At 31.6% G+C, this 17,576-nt stretch overlaps 1 protein-coding gene and 1 long non-coding RNA gene across 2 annotated transcripts; both read left to right on the top strand.

The window, feature by feature from the left end:
• Positions 1 to 10,540: 10,540 nt before the first annotated feature.
• LOC145010365 (uncharacterized) lies at positions 10,541 to 11,646 on the top strand. Its single transcript, XM_078968920.1, has 2 exons — positions 10,541 to 11,041; positions 11,116 to 11,646. Exons 1-2 carry the CDS (start codon positions 10,541 to 10,543, stop codon positions 11,644 to 11,646), a joined length of 1,032 nt encoding a protein of 343 aa, XP_078825046.1.
• A 4,773-nt stretch (positions 11,647 to 16,419) lies between these two features.
• LOC145008523 (uncharacterized) lies at positions 16,420 to 17,059 on the top strand. The gene is made up of 3 exons (XR_013663519.1): positions 16,420 to 16,565; positions 16,748 to 16,822; positions 16,931 to 17,059. It is a non-coding gene; the product is annotated as an uncharacterized LOC145008523 (long non-coding RNA).
• Positions 17,060 to 17,576: the final 517 nt, after the last annotated feature.

The following is a 17,576-nucleotide window of genomic DNA, read 5'->3' as shown; positions in this document are numbered from 1 at the left end:
CTCTTCTCACCAACTTCAACCTTGTTAGTGTAACTGCCTTTGATCATTTCATCAACAGACTTAGCAACCCAGATGTTTTCCTCAAGAGTAGGTGCCTGGCATACTGGCACAATGTACTCCCATGGTAGTTCCTTCGTATACTTATTGATTTTGGATAGCTCGTCAGGGACAATGTGAAATGAAAACTACATCTTATCTGTGAAGGCATTGGTATACTCATCAATGGACATGCTTCCCATTTTCAACGTCAAGAACTTATTCTCTAGCTTTAGCATGTTTTGAGCTGAAAACAGCTTGTGATTAAAGTGTACTAAGAATTCTACCGATGTCAGTTGTAATGGCTCATTTGGCTTTATTGTGACAACTCGAAATTTTCATTTGTATAAACTCCACAAACAAGCACATTAAAAATTAGCCAAATTAATCTCAAAACCTTTTTAGCCAGTTTTAAGTCCTTCGAGTATTTTACTTTATATTCGTCAAGCGGACAAATAAGAGGAGGTATACGTTAGAGTTTGTCGTGTATCACGTAAACCGCGAAACTCCAAAAGTTTGGAGTTTACAGTCGTAAACATGGTGTTTATGGCCGTAAACCCCAAAGAGTATAAATATGACACTTAGTCATATTTACTTCATTTTTCACTTCCCAACTCAAGAACACCAAGAATTCTCTCTCAAGTATCATATCACTTTTTCATCAAGTCCGCCAAAATGTAAGCATTTTCTTCCTAGATTCGTTCATATAACACCTTATCTAGTGTTTATACTCGATTTCATCCATGGAAATCTCATCTTTTCTTAGATCTTCAAGTGTTCTTCAAAACACCAAAAACACCAAGAACACACATTAGTGTTCTTGGCCAAAACCGACCATTCGAGCCCCTAAATCGTAAGTACTCTTTTTCTAACTCGTTGTACACTAGTTTTAACATGTTTAGTCCTTAGAAACATCAAGAAAAAAGGGTTGGAAGAGAGTTTACGGCCATGGCATGTTCTTGGGCTGTAAACTCCCTTTAAGGGTGCAATGATGACCTCACTTCCTTCCTTATGCCCAAAATTTAGCCTAGGACCAACCACCATTGAACTAGGGGCCTTAAACATCAAAGAAAACATGTCCACATAGAGTTTATGGCCATAAACTCATAAGGAATTGGTCCTTTGGCCGTAAACTCTATAAAGGGGTGATATCGTGCCCTAACACCCCCTTATGGCTTGTATAAGTGTCTAGAACCTTGCATGATTAACGTATAAACACCAAAACACGAAATGGGTGGGAAAACGTGAGTTTACGGCCGTAAACTCATGTGTTTTCAACCGTAAACTCTACCAAGGGTCCATTTTAAGTCCTAGTCACTTCCTAAGCTCTTAATTCGAGTCTAGCTTACTTCCTTGAGCAGTATAAGACCTTAGAACACCCAATGGCACCATTCCCATGAGTTTAGGGCCATAAACTCATCGGGGAAGTGGTCCAGAAACCGTAAACACTCATAAGGGCCACCATTTGAGGACTAAACTCCAATGTGAGGCCATACTCTCTTTATGTGCAACCCTTAGTGCTCCTGGCACTCGTGGTAAAGTGTTTTCATGTATTAGGATGTCTTTACTTGCATAATTAGTTATTAAATGACTAATTAGATACTTAAATGTATCATTACATGTTAAATAGGATCCGAGTGTGTGTTCAAGTCCTCACTTGACACATAGCATTCTATACCATCCGTTCATTCGAATCACCCACGTCAGGTGAGTTCATACCTCTTAATCAACCTTTTTAAATGATTTTAAATGCTTTTAGGGGGGGGGGGGGGGGGGGGAGGGAATACAAGGTTAACTAGTAAGTTATTAGATCAATCACATGTGATTAATAACTTGCTAGCAAATAGATTTATGCATGTTAAACTGTTTTTTTTTCATCCAGCTAAAGGTTTTCAAATCTTGTTTTTATAAACTGACATCAAGTCATAAATTCTTATTTATAGATTTTCCAAAGGTTTTACCAAAAACTTCTTTTTATACTTTTATATCGTCAAATGCATGCCTATATATGTATAGTTATATAAGTAACGTTTGAAGGACTTATGAATGCTAGCTCGCTTTAATTCCTTTTACTCGTTTGGATGTGGATTTAGAGTAACGGTTATCCGTCCGAAGGTCGTTTAAATATTAGTTATATATTATGTATACATATATAGTCATAAAAGTTCCATCAAGCAATTCATCACCTTTGGGTAGCAAAGGCATCCAGATAACCTCTCAAGTAAACTATAATAGGTATAGTTTAGAAACCAACCATAACATTCATGAAGGAGAACTTAGTTATATCTATATTCTAAAGCATATACTTTTTAGTAAAAAGAAAGGTTTATAGAAATCAAAACACGATATACATCCTCACGATGCGGATTCCACTATTGTCAAGTTGGTAACCAAAGTCTCCTGGAGGGAGAGCGGGCATTGTGTGTATAGATCTATACGGGATAGACACTCCCACATCCTGACTGCTAGCTACAGTCCCGACCGACCAAGCCAAGGGGTGACAAATGTCACATTCATTCCGACGCCACCAGCTCGTCAAGTATTCGATTGTCAATCAGTATGGTTACGAGTATCTTTAGAGTTACCTTAGAATTCATGACGTTAAGCTAATAAGTGTCGTCATGGTATTTTCTATATATAAAATAATCCTTATATATATATATATATATATATATATATATATATATATATATATATATATATATATATATACTAGTTGTTTACCCACGCGATGCGGCGGTGGTGAATCATTACTTTCAATAAATAGTTTCAAACGGATATTAGTTTCCTTTCAAAATGTTATTTTCGAATAAAAATTAAAATATATTTTAGTTTTGGGTTAAAACTAAAAATATGTTGCTTAGATTAAATCAAACTCTTAAAGTTTTTTGTATGTTGTTATTTTAAGTTAAAATAAAAAAAATATTACTTTTTTTTATTAAAATGCAAAATCTTTTGTTTTAACCACTTATAAAGTAAAAGTGTTCTTTTCATATATATATATATATATATATATATATATATATATATATATATATATATATATATATATATATATATATATATATATATATATATATATATATATATATATATATATATAGGTTCAGGTTCATTTGATACCATTCTAATTTTGTAAAACCATGAGACCAAATCTAAAAATAATTTTAAAATGCAAAACAAATGGAAAAATCCAAAAATTCTTTTTTTAAATATTATTTTCGGAACTTGAATTAACTAAAAAAAATAAAAAAATAAATTCCGTTTTTTTTTTTTAAAATACGTGAAATATTCTAAATAGAATATTACACTGACATATTCTAAAAAATAATTTTAAAATGCAAGATAAATGGAAAAACCTAAAAATTCTTTTTTAAATATTATTTTCGGAACTTGAATTAACTAAAAAAAATAAAAAAAAATAAAAAAAATTCTATTTTTTTTGAAAAATACGTGAAATATTCTAAATAGAATATTACACTGTACATATTCTAAAAATAATTTTAAAATGCAAAATAAATGGAAAAATCAAAAAATTCTTTTTTTAAATATTATTTTCGGAACATGAATTAACTAAAAAAAATAAAAATAAATAAAAAAAAGTAAAAAAAAATAAAAAAATGTGTCTCACGGTCTCACAAAATATAGGTGGTCTCAAATGAACCTAACCCTATATATATATATATATATATATATATATATATATATATATATATATATATATATATATATATATATATATATATATATATATATATATATATATATATATATAGGTTCAGGTTCATTTGAGAATATTCTAATTTTGTGAGACCGTGAGACCAAATCTAAAAATAATTTTAAAATGCAAAATAAATGGAAAAAACTAAAAATTCTTTTTTTAAATATTATTTTCGGAACTTGAATTAACTAAAAAATATATAAAAAAATATAAAAAAATTAAAAAAATTCCGTTTTTTTTTTGAAAAATACGTGAAATATTCTAAATAGAATGTTACACTTACATATTCTAAAAAATAATTTTAAAATGCAAAATAAATGGAAAAATCTAAAAATTCTTTTTTTAAATATTATTTTCAGAACTTGAATTAACTAAAAAAATTAAAAATAAAAATAAAAATAATTCTATTTTTTTTGAAAAATACGTGAAATATTATAAATAGAATATTACACTGTACATATTCTAAAAATAATTTTAAAATGCAAAATAAATGGAAAAATCAAAAAATTCTTTTTTTAAATATTATTTTCGGAACATGCATTAACTAAAAAAAATAAAAAATAAATAAATAAAATAAAAAAATGCGTCTCACGGTCTCACAAAATATAGGTGGTCTCAAATGAACCTAACCCTATATATATATATATATATATATATATATATATATATATATATATATATATATATATATATATATATATATATATATATATATATATATATATATATATATATATATATATATATATATATATATGCGACAACACAAAAAAGGATATTTAAAAAAGATCGAAAAAAGATGGTTGGTTTGTACCACGTAGTGCCTTAATTTTAGGGAAAATGACTCTTGAGGGTAATTAACTTTTGCGTTTGTACTCATTTGGTCAATTTCCTTTTTCTTTTTTTTGTATTCAATATACCATTGAACTTGTTGTTTGTGTTCACCATAACCCTTTTGACCGGCTTTTGACCTGTGATAGCCAGTTAAAGGGTTATGGTGAACATAAACAATAAGTTCGATGGTATATTGAGTACCGAAAAAAAAGGAAATGGACCAAATGAGAACAAACTCAACAATCGGTTACCCTCCTGAGTCATTTTCCTCAAAAAGTTAAATGAAATTAAAGTTGCAAAATTATCAAAGATTGCAACTTTCTTTGACTATAACGTATATAAAGAGCGTTTCAGAGTGCTAACTTCATTAAAACATGGCTTATGCTATGCTTACTGTGGTTAGCTGTCAACACCTCTCTTCAAAAGGATATGATTGTGTATGAGAGGTATATTTATCAGCAAAAACGTTTACTTCAAGGTATATTATGGTTATGTGTCTGCAAAAGCAACATGATATTGTACATATTGATATTGTATCTCATCCCATGAATTCGATCTTAAAGCTAAGTAAACTAAAAAATCACAACACTTGCGATTCCACTCATTTGTAGACTTGTCTAGAATCCATGATACAATAAATCATTCGATTGGAAATGTAAATGCAGTCATGAAATGCGCCTGCTTAGTCAAGATTCCCCTAATAAATATTCAAGTGCATTAAAAAGTGGTACATGTATAAATAGTGCTCTTTCGTGGGTTATGTTTTGAGGAGAAGCAAGAATGAATCTCATAAAGTTATTAATATCAGTAAGAGTTGACGTGGGATTTGCTATAAATAAGTAAAGGAAAAATGACTCATGAGGGTAACCAACTGTTGAGTTTATTCTCATTCGGTCTCTTTCATTTTGTTTGTAGTTAATATACCATCGAACTTGATGTTTGTATTCACCATAAACCTTTGACCGACTATCACAGGTCAAAAGCCGGTCAAAAGGGTTATGGTGAACATAAACAACAAGTTCGATGGTATATTGAATACAAAAAAAAAAAAAAAAAAAAGGAAATGGACCAAATGAGTACAAACGCAAAAGTTTATTACCCTGAATAGTCATTTTTCCTTAATTTTATATTTATACAGATAGCTTTGATGTCCAACTTTAACTCGGAATAACTAACCCATTCGAGTTTTTTAAAGATTTATCTTAATATTAATAGTTATCTAGCTGATAAATTCTATTTTTATTATGTATTTTTGTTATAGGTTTTAAGTTATTTTTAATTATTCTTGTATATATTTATTTTATTTTAAATTTATTCATACGTTTGAGTTTTATTTTTATTTTTATCTTTTTTATCTTTGTTTTTATTATGATAAGTATTATTAATTGTCAAATATAAAATTACATATGTAAATAGTTACGTATGACTTTTTGAAGACATTATTTTATAATTTTAAAATCTTCTAAACATATTATTATTTTATTATTTCAAAATATATTTTAATACATAATTACGAAACCTAATTAAAATCAGATAACTATTAAACATTATACAAAACAAACACCAATATAATAATTAATATTATATATTTAACCAGTTTTCTATTTAAAAATAACCAAATAATAAGCAACTGATAACACTCAACCAATATGGTCAATATTGAAGCTCTTTACTTAAATAAAATATAAATTAGTCATAAATATATTCTTGTATTGTATGTTTTAGGCTTTTAGCTTTTTGTATCGCATTTGGTCAAAACAATTGTTTGAACTATAATTAGAAATTAACCATATTTTTTTCTAAATTATTCCACGATATAGGGTTGAAGTATTGATGATAAGGAAAAGTATATAAAAATTATATTATATGTGTTTTCCTCTTTCATGTTAATAATAAGGAATATGACTTATCAAGGTAGTTAACTTTTCGTTATGTTCACATCTGGGTAATTATCTTTTTTTTTGTATATATCTACGTAACAAACTTTTTGGAAGTGTTCACATATGACAATTATGACCTGCTATAGCAGGTTAAATCGTAGATGTGAACGCTTTCAACAAGTTTGTTACCTACATGTGTACAAAAAAAAAATAGTTACCCAAATATGAACAAAACGAAAATTAAAAATTAAATTACATGAATGGTCCCTGTGGTTTGGGGGACTATGTGGTTTTGGTCGCTAATTTATATTTTTAACTTAAATGGTCCCTACTGTTTATTTTTGTTGCGTGTTTGGTCCCCGTCTTACCTAAAAATACTATTGTGCCCTTATTAATTTATTTTTTTAATTAATTTTATTATCTATGTATTTATTTTTTACATATTTAAAAAAATTAATAGACCACATATATTTGTATCTCCTCGGATGATCTCTACTGTTTATTTTTAATTAATTTTTTTTTTAACTCGGATGATCCTTACTGTTATTTTTGTTACACGTTTGATCTCTGTGTTATCTAAAAATAGTATTTTTCCCTTATTAATTTTTTTAATTAATTTTCGTATTTATGTATTTATTATTTATAAAAAAAATTAATATACCTCACATATATGTATCTCATCACCGTAAACCTGAAACCACATTTGAGAAATTTAATTTGAGTCTTACCATTGACCATTTCATCTCTGATCCTCTCAATCTTCTATTTCTTTTCCATCTTTAGTAACATCGACGTTTTCACCGTCTTTTTTTTTGGTACTTCAACTCTGACGAACCAACACCATAACCTACTGTCTCTTCATCTTTAGTGGGTTCTGGTGTTGATTCGACGGAGTTGAAGGACCGAAAAAAGAAGTGATGATGAAGATGTCGATATCACTAAAGATGAAAAATAGATAAAAGTTGAGAATGATGAAAGATGGAATGGTGAGGAGATACAGATATGTGAGGTCTACTAATTTTTCTTAAACATATAAAGCATAAGTACATAAACAAGAAAACTAATTAAAAAAAATTAATAAGGGGACAATAGTCTTTTTAGGTAAGAGAGAGACCAAGTTCGTAACAAAATTAAATAGTAGGGACAATCCGAGTTAAAAAAAATTAAATTAATTAAAAAATAAATAATAGGGATCATCCGAGGAGATATAAATATGTGTGATCTATTAATTTTTATAAATATATAAAAAATAAATACATAGATAAGAAAATTAATTAAAAAAAATAAACTAATAAGGGCACAATAGTATTTTTAGGTAAGACGGGGACCAAACGCGCAACAAAAATAAACAATAGGGACCATTTAAGTTAAAAAAATAAGTTAGCGACCAAAACTATAAATTCCCCCAAACCACAGGGACCATTCATGTAATTTAATTTTTACTTTTCGTTTTGTTCATATTTGGGTAACTATTTTTTTTGTACACATCTAGGTAACAAACTTATTGAAATCGTTCACATCTAGGATTTAACCTGCTATAGCAGGTCATAATGGTCATATGTGAACACTTCCAAAAAGTTTGTTGCCTACATATATAAAAAAAAAGATAGTTACCCAGATGTGAATATACCGAAAAGTTAATTACCTTGATAAGTCATATTCCCTAATAATAAAATTACATCTATAATCTATAATTTTATATTAACATATACATGATAAACTTTAAATCTTTAATATTATTATATGAAACTAAAATATGTATAAAACAGATAAACTTTAATATGATTATATGCAATTAAAATATGTAAAAAAAAAAAAAAAACACCAAATGAATAATAGTTATAGTGGGTGTTTCTAATAAGACTCCCCTTAGACACCCTATCATTAATTTTATAAAAAGTCAACCTATAATCAACTATTTGTAATCAGTTTTTTCGAAAAACAATGGAATCTCAACCAATAAAAGTATTTCAAAAATTAATTATGGTTGTTTAAATGGTAAAATTAGGTATCTTTTTAACCCGGTATCTTTTTAGCCGATCCATGGTTATAATCAACTACACATGATAACCCGGTATCTTTTAAGACAACACTTTTTTTTTTTTTGGTTATCGAGCGGTCACATTCATTCTCATTAATGTGTAGCTTGATGTATAGGTTATCATTGTTTTTTTCTCATCATTCTACATGAGTTGATATATTTAGCAGCTTTAACAAAAAATAGGTATAGATTATGAGTTGTATTGTCTATAAGTTTTATCATTCAAAATACAATTTTTTTTATTCTCCTCGAACATAATCTATATTTGGCATAACATGGACGAACTTTGTTAATCGAAAATATAAATCATAAATCATAAATCATAGTTACGGATATTACAAGTTAAAAATATAATTTATAACATAATAAGCACATTTTGTTGGATAAATCAATGAAGTTATGATTGTATCCTACAACATCATGCTTTTCAACAAATAAATTATTATAATATGTTTAATTAAAAAAATAAAGCCCTGATGTATACTGATCTTGACAAAGAAATACACGTCGGCTTCATGAAGAACTAACTAAACCCCTAAAATATTCAAGTGCCATCATATCCAAAGCCAAAAACAGCGTGGTAGTAACCGCATAAAACACTAATCAGCCAAAAAAAATACAATATACAATTCTATATCAAAATACAACGTACTGAAATAATGTAAAAGTTGGAAAACTCTTCAAATATATTAAAAAAACATCCAACTTTCATATAATTGGATTGGAGTATTCAATTCCAATTGGGTTTTTGACACTGTAGCACATCAATGTTTGGTCAATTTGCACATTTAGTCACTTAAGTTTTTTTTGTGCTCAATTGATTCTTAATGTTAGTAACTACCAGCTAATTACCCCCTTATACACCCGGCAAACGGAACAACGGGTGATATTGCTTAGGTGGAATAAGTTTACGTAATATAATTCATTTATTTTATCCATGTAGGATTTGGAGGTCAAAATAAACACATTTATTTAGCTAGAACACTCCTCCTTCGTTCTTTCTTTTTCTCATCCTACAATGAATATGAAGCACTAAACCTAGGGTTCGAAGTCGTTTTCTCCGATCGAAGTCAGTGAGCAGTCAACCAACCCACAATGTCTATCTCGATGCCAAACCTTGATGGACTCTACCCTATAGTGGAGCTGAACTTCAAAGGTGTTTTTCTTAGAAATCCTTTCTCGTATAACCATGGTATCAATTTCACTTTCAATGATCACGATTTTTCTGGATTGACATACGGTGAATGTATCACATTTCTCGAACGGTTCATGCAAGAAAGTATAAAGAAGTTATACTATTGTGAACCAGGTAAGCCCTTAATATCTGGGATAACTGCTATCGCTAATGATGAAGACTATGGTGGTTTCATTTTTCATGCATATGGGACAGATGGTAAAATTTGTATGTATGTGGACCATGATGGTCAAGGAATAGAAGATTGGTTTGGTTCTAAAATAGAAGAGGAGGATGGAGATGATTCTTGCATTAATGGTGGTGTGAATGAGGACGAAATTGATAGCCTAACAGATGTGGATGTGGACTTTAATGAGGACATAGTAACTATGAATAGGACAAAGGGTGATGAATTTCTAAATAGATTATGTGGCGAAGATGAAGAGGGAAATAATAACAACATAAATGATCATGATGGGCATGAAGTGGATGCCAATGTAACTCAACAACATTCCATTTTTAATGAGTTAGTTCCATGGAAAAAGCAGATCCCAATACTTGGTATGAGGTTCAAAGATCCATCTCAATTAAAATCGATGTTATGCAACTATGCTGTTGCGAATGGGTACTAACTTTGCTTTGAGAAAAATGATAGGAAAAGATTGTTGGTTAAGTGTTGCAAGGGTGAGTGCTCATTTAGGTTGTGGGCATCTTGGATGAGTGATGAAGCAAGCTTCCAAATTAAGTCTTTAAAGCCAGTCCACAAATGTGCAAGGAACTATAAGTTAGGGTCCATGGTCACTTATGCTTGGATAGGGAGTCATTATACAAGAGAGTTCTTACTTAGACAAAAGATGAGTGTTAGAAAGCTAAGAACAGCTGTGTCGCAGAAGTTTCGCATTCATGTTAGTGTTGGTCAATGCAGGAGAGCTACGAAATATGCACTCCAACTAATAAATGGCACCCTAGTTGAACATTATGCAAAGTTATGGTCGTATGTAGAAGAGATTAGGAGATCAAATCCAGGTAGCACTGTGAAGCTTGATGTAAATCATATGCCAGATGGGAAGAACTACTTTACTAAGTTCTATGCTTGCTTTGATGCATTGAAGAAGGGGTGGAAGGAGGGATGCAGGAAGATAATAGGTTTAGATGGTTGTTTCCTTAAAGGGATCTGTAAAGGGGAGTTATTATGTGCTGTTGGAAGGGATGCAAACAATGGGATTTATCCTATTGCATGGGTAGTAGTATGTGTGGAGAATAAGGAAAATTGGAGGTGGTTTTTGGATTTACTCATAGATGACTTAGGACTTAATTTGGGCTATGGATACAGTGTAATATCTGATCAACACAAGGTAATTTAGTTGTTTGTAATTAATTTTCCTATCTATTTGCGTCCTTATTCACTATATTTAGAATTTGTTAACAGGGTTTGATTGAGGTTGTGAAAGAACTCCTTCCTTATGTAGAGCATAGGCATACTGCCAAGCATATTAGCCAAAACCTTAGGAAAAGGTATAGTGGTGCTCAATATGAAAGCATTTTCTGGAAGGCATGTAAAGCAACAACAGAGGTAGATTTTAAGGTTGCCATGAAAGAGCTTGAAGTGCTAGACCCAAGTGCTCATCAGTATCTGATGGAAAAAGACCCCAAAACATGGTCAAGGGTCTACTTCCAACCAGGAAGATGTTGTGATGCTGTGGAGAATGGAATGTCAGAAAGTTTTAATGCTGTAATTGTTGATGCTAGGAAGAAACCAATTATCACCATGCTAGAGGAGTTGAGTATGTATATGATGGAGAGGGTGTTCAAGAAAAAATGCAAGGGTCTAGGATGGGGCAACCAAATTTGTCCAACAATTAGAGAAATAGTGAATGACATTAAGAAGGGTCTAAGACATTACCAAGTCTTACCTAGTGGACTAAATCAGTTTGAAGTAAGAGGAACTACAGATGCTTAGGAAGTGGATCTTGAAGAAAGAACTTGCTCATGCAGGATATGGCAGCTTAATGGAATCGGTTGTGTCCATTCTGTTGCAGCTATTAGTTTTATGAATATGGATGTAGATTCATATGTGGATAAAATGTTTAGTAGCATCACTTATATGAAGGCTTACAAGTTTAGGTTAGCACCTATGAATGGAAGTAATTTGTGGCCTGCAACTGATTACACCCTACCTTTACCTCTTGTTCGTAGTGCTATGCCTTGGAGACATGCAACTAAAAGGAAAAGGGATGCAACAGAAACCCCAAACCACTCAAGTAAAAAATCAAAGACAACTACCCAAACACAAAACAAAGGTAAAGAGCAGGTGAAGGTATCCAAGGCTGGTAAAAAACAAAAATGTAGTCTTTGTAAGATTGAAGGACACAACAAAAGAGCTTGTACTTTAACAAGGCCTCCTAAAACCAAAGCTAAAAGAAAAACAAAATAGGTACATAAGTATTTAAATGGTTAATCTTTACAATTTCTTTTTAAATTTCTAATAATGTTTCATATTGGTCAATCAGGGTGTAGCTGAAGCTCTCAATGAGGATGAAAGTAATCAATCTAATGCAGTCAATGATGGAGGAGCAGTAAATGATGGTGGAGAAGCAGTCAATGATGGAGGAGCAGTAACTCATGGTGGAGAAGCAGTCAATAATGGAGGAGCAGTAAATGATGGTGCAGAAGCAGTCAATGAGGTGCATGTGCAACACAACTATGATGAGGTGGAACTCACACCTTTGGAGTTTGATGCATCAGCTAATGGAGAACCTAGTCAGGTTCATGTGCAAGAACAGGAGGCTAGAGAAACACCACTTGCAACCCTGTTGAAGAAAATCAGGAGGAAGAAATCTGAAAGGATTACCAAGTTGAAACTGGGCAACAAAGTTGGTGGAAATGATGCACCCGGGAATTCAGAAGCTAAACCTGTTACTCTAGAATAACTTTAAGTGTTGGTTTATGTGATATGAACATGGTATGTAGTCTTAAATGATGTGTTTTGGTGTATTGTTGATGTTTTTATGAAACTGCTATTAACTATGCTAGTTTGTATGAAACTATGTTGGTTTATGTGATGTGCATTTTGTGTTACTTAAGTTGATTGTTATTTTGAGCTTTTTGTTGTGTTAATTTGAAGTTGCATGCATGGCAAGGACTTGTCTGGTTAAAGTGCATGGGAAGGGAATATATTTGCATATATAGATAATTTAAAATTATGATTGATTATGTCCTTATATACCACATGTGGTTAGTGGTCCATATACCCATACTTTTCCATATATACCCCTGCACAGAACTCTAAAGACAATCCACTTTTAAATGGACAAAGTGAGTTCCTTATGGCCGACAATGTGGTACCCACACTTTAATTTATAAAAGGAGCACATGCATATTATAAAATTCAGAAATGTATATCTTAACTAGGATATTCCATATCATTCATTGAATCAACACAAAGTCATTAAAATTGTTCCCATGTACTGCCATCCCATTACATCAACATTCCATTACATCTACATCCCATTACATCTAACATCCCATACACACACACTGATCAAACAAGCATTCAACCAAAAACCTGACTATACATTACAACTAGGATATAACATTGACCATGTACCCATACACCCATACACTTCCCAAAAAAGCTAATAACTTTTTAACATCCACCCATACACTTTCCAAAAAACTGATTGGAATTATATAGCATCAACCATAAACACCTATTTGATCACAATTCAAGTCCATTTCAACCACATGGTAATGACTACAATTACCATAACAAAGATCCCACACTTCAACATTCTGTTTTGCTTCGTCAACTCCATCAAATGTGTCTCAAACACTTGCTTATCTGCTTCCATAGCTTGCTGCAGCTTAACCAACTTCTTTTGAACCTTTGAAACTTCACTAAACTCTTCTTTCCTTTTCAGCTCAAACCTCATCTTGCGAAGCTGTTCTTTGTAGTAACCCACCTCCATTTCTTTGTCTTTCCACATAAAGAACTTGCATTTCAGACCTTCAGCTGCCTGATTACAAGGGAAAACCAGAGTTAGGGTTAGGGTTGCAATTAATGAAAATGTGTACATCTCCAGCTCAAAATAACAAATACGGTGTTAGTAAACAAAATGAATACTCACCAAAGAGTTTTTGCAGTTCCAAAACCTGTGAGCTACATTATCGTCGGTCCAGGTAGTCCTTTCCACGCTTATTGCGTCTTGACAATCACAAGGTGGACAGGGATCATCATCACGAACGTTTCCGACACACAGGAGCTTGATTGATCGACTGGAAGAGGCAGAGATTGTTCTGTTTATATCCATTGAGTGTAGAGTTTCGGAAGGGAGGCATTGACCTAATTTGGGGTAACAATGTATCCTCGATGGTTCAATATAAGGTTCAATTAAGGAAGGTTCACACGTTACAGATGACATGGTCAAATGCTTGTCCACATAAGCGAATCCACGTCAGCGATGACCCTTCAACCGGTAGTATTTCCTCACGTTCCTTTAATTAGCCGGTAGTTAGTAACATTAAGGATCAATTGAGCACAAAAAAAACTTAAATGAGTAAATGTGCAAATTGACCAAACATTGATATGCTACAGTGTCAAAAACCCATTCCAATTCTATTCAAGTTTGAAAAGATATATATATATATATATATATATATATATATATATATATATATATATATATATATATATATATATATATATATATATATATATATATATATATCAGAGGATAAAGTGGGTCCAAATAAGAGAAAGCGCAAAATCAAATACATGTTTGAATCTCATAAATATACAAAAGTTTGTTGGATCGTATGAACTTGTAAGATTTCGATGTACACAAATCAAATAATAAGTTATATAAAACATAAATATCACTCTTAAGCAATCAAAACCCACATATAATAATAGTAATCCTAAAAACTAAAACCAAATTAGAGCAACAAATAAGTTACATTGAAAATATGAGAATTTTTGGTTTAATAAGAAACACACACCCAAACTGTAAACTTCAAACATCTTATAAAACTTAAAGAGCAGTCTAATAAAAATTAAAGGACATGAATTAATAATTGTACATATATAGTAAGTAAAATAAAAATTCCAACAAGAACCACTGCAAGTCTTTTCAGAACTTCAACTATCTTCGTCTATATCAAATATCCAAGGTGTATTTCACTTTATACAATAATCATCAGTTCCTCTCTTTATCGTCACTTGTTTTTCCTGCAACCAATAATTCCCATGTCAGCTTGTAACTACAGTTCCTCTCTTTATCGTCACTTGCTTTTCCTGTAACGAATAATTCCCATGTCAGCTTGTAGCTACAGGTCTTCATTCTAAACATAAAGATGAACAAAAAGAACAAATATTAATGGTGAACAAACAGATGACCCTTTATCGGTTTGATAAAAAATTTGAAAACTCATAACTCAAATTGCAATCAGATAGAAATATATCCAACATCTAAATCTGCAACAAATGAAAAAAGATCTAGAACAAAAAAACCATTTATAGGGTTAGTAAACAGAACCAGATCGACAAATCAATATACAAACACACCCCCACACACAGTTAAACATACATCAATCTAGAAGGATAAAAAGAAAGACCTCGATGATGTAGAAATTCGTTTCTAGGATTTAAGGAAAGATGAAAAAGGATTGTGGGTGTAATGAGGATATGGTTTCAAGAAGCAGAGACCGCCATGTACGGAGATGTTCTGGTGCGACAGTGGTTAGGACAACAACGCTTTGATGTTGTATCCACATCTAGAGTTTCTGTTTGGGGAGGATCATATGGTATTGATAGCGATGAAGAAGACGATGGGGGCCATCAAACCTTTTAGTGACGGTGTTTAACTAGCTGGAAGCCGAAGAAGGAGGCGGTCGTGTTAGAAGAAATGTAGAGAGAGACATAAACGAAGGGAGAGTAAGAGATCTTGGAGGCGACGATGATGGATAAGAGCGGCGGTGCAAGTTGTATCAGTTGATATCGAAGTGAGTCGATGATGGTGTGATTAAGGTGCTAGTGATGGCGGCTAAAGGATGTAGAGATTAGGGTTTCTAGCATTACGAAATTGAAAAAGAGAATGAGAGAAGTTAATGGTAGATGGGGATCGGTTTTGTATGAGTTTTACTATCTTTATAATATGAGCCAGGTCATCAATCTGTGTGACGATCCATGTGATGTTTTACTCTTAATCTTAATCAAACCCTTCATTTTAATCAAACGGCTCACAACCATTCTCCTTGTTTTTTTTAAGACATTGTCTTAAAATGGTGGGACCCATCTTATATACTCTTTATAAGATGGTATATATATATATATATATATATATATATATATATATATATATATGTATATATCTATACCATCTTATAAAGCATACATAATTTAGTCTTAAACACAACATATTATGCATGATGTACAATAAATAAAGCTACCTCTTAAAAAATTGTCTTAAAGACAACTTATGCAGCTCTCTTTACAACTAAATGATGCATAAAAAAAATAGGGGGCAAATGAATGCGGAAAAGGCAACCATGGTGACTGGATATCACATGGATCGAGCAGGGTCTAAGTATATCTGTCGATCCTTCTCAACGATCCAATGGTTACAAACACCTTCACACTCTCCTAGAATCTTCTACATTTCAAATTTTGATACCAGAGAATACGCTCCAGTCACCACCATCTCTACTCCCTCTCGATCTTTCTGTCTGCTACTATCAAAACCCTAAAGATTCACCGCTCAGATCTTCCATGTTCTCTTAGTATGATTTGAGGGTGGTGGTGCGAAACCCTAACTACAAAGAAACATATCTGCCTAAATCTCATATATTTCCTCGAAATGAACACCAAACACCCCTGTTCTGGTAAGAGCTTTCAGATTTCTATCTGTGTTATAAAGCCTTTGTTATTATATTTTGTCTTTGTCCTTTTCGTCATCTTATACTATTCATTTGATAAAACTCAGAATTAAAGAAGGAAAGTTAACATTCAGATTCTATCAGTTTAACCTGTAAATGATGGACTTAGATCTCTTTTTTTGTTACAGATATTGTGGTTTTAGGGAAGTTTACTGAAAGGAGTTGTAGGAACAAAAATCAAAGGGACGAAGGGGAACATAAAGGTGAACGAAAAATTGTTGCGTCCTTTTGTTTAATTTTTTTGCCCCCTCTTTTACGAGCCCTAAATTCAAAATTTACTTACTTGGGTTTTTAATCTGGTGCATCTATAGTCGCAGGGAATAGACCAAGTTGTCAAGCAGGGTTGATTCTTTGCTTTGTCTAACATTGTTATTTGCTTTCCTGGGTTTGATTTTGATTTTCCTTCCTTTTTGTTTCCTAATATCACATGTTTGATTGTTCTTCCATAGGTTCTTTTGCTTTTTAGCTCAAATAAAGGTATATATTTTTTGGTCAACAAACCTTCTGAAACACAATCCACCACCACAGTTGTCACTAACCTTAGATCTTAAGCTCAACACTGCCACAACTCACCTCCATTTAACTTTGCTATCTTCACTTCTATTTGTGTTATCTAAGTAGGTTGATTATATTTATTTGTTACATGTATGTATTCTTTTTAATTTTTTATTTAGCAATGGAAAAGATGATGGATCAGCAAGATGAACATGGATGTTCAGATTGTAAAGGAATCAAGAAGAAAGTAAGAGTTAGGTTTATTTTTTTGTTTGGATCTTGAATTTTTAGTTTCTGATTAGATCTTCTTCAAAAATTTGAGCTCCAACACTTCTATGTTTCTATAATAAATTTTGCTAACAGTTTATGTAAGTTTCTATATGTGTCCGTGTGTTTGAATGTTTTCTTTAGCATGTCAAAACTTTTTTTATTTAAGTTTTTACAAGGTTAGAGTAATAGATT

Source organism: Lactuca saligna, chromosome 8, assembly GCF_052625555.1.
Source record: "Lactuca saligna cultivar CGN05327 chromosome 8, ASM5262555v1, whole genome shotgun sequence".
Classification (NCBI taxonomy): Eukaryota; Viridiplantae; Streptophyta; class Magnoliopsida; order Asterales; family Asteraceae; genus Lactuca; species Lactuca saligna.
Note: the sequence above shows the minus strand (reverse complement) of the source record. Positions and strands in the feature narration are given on the sequence as shown.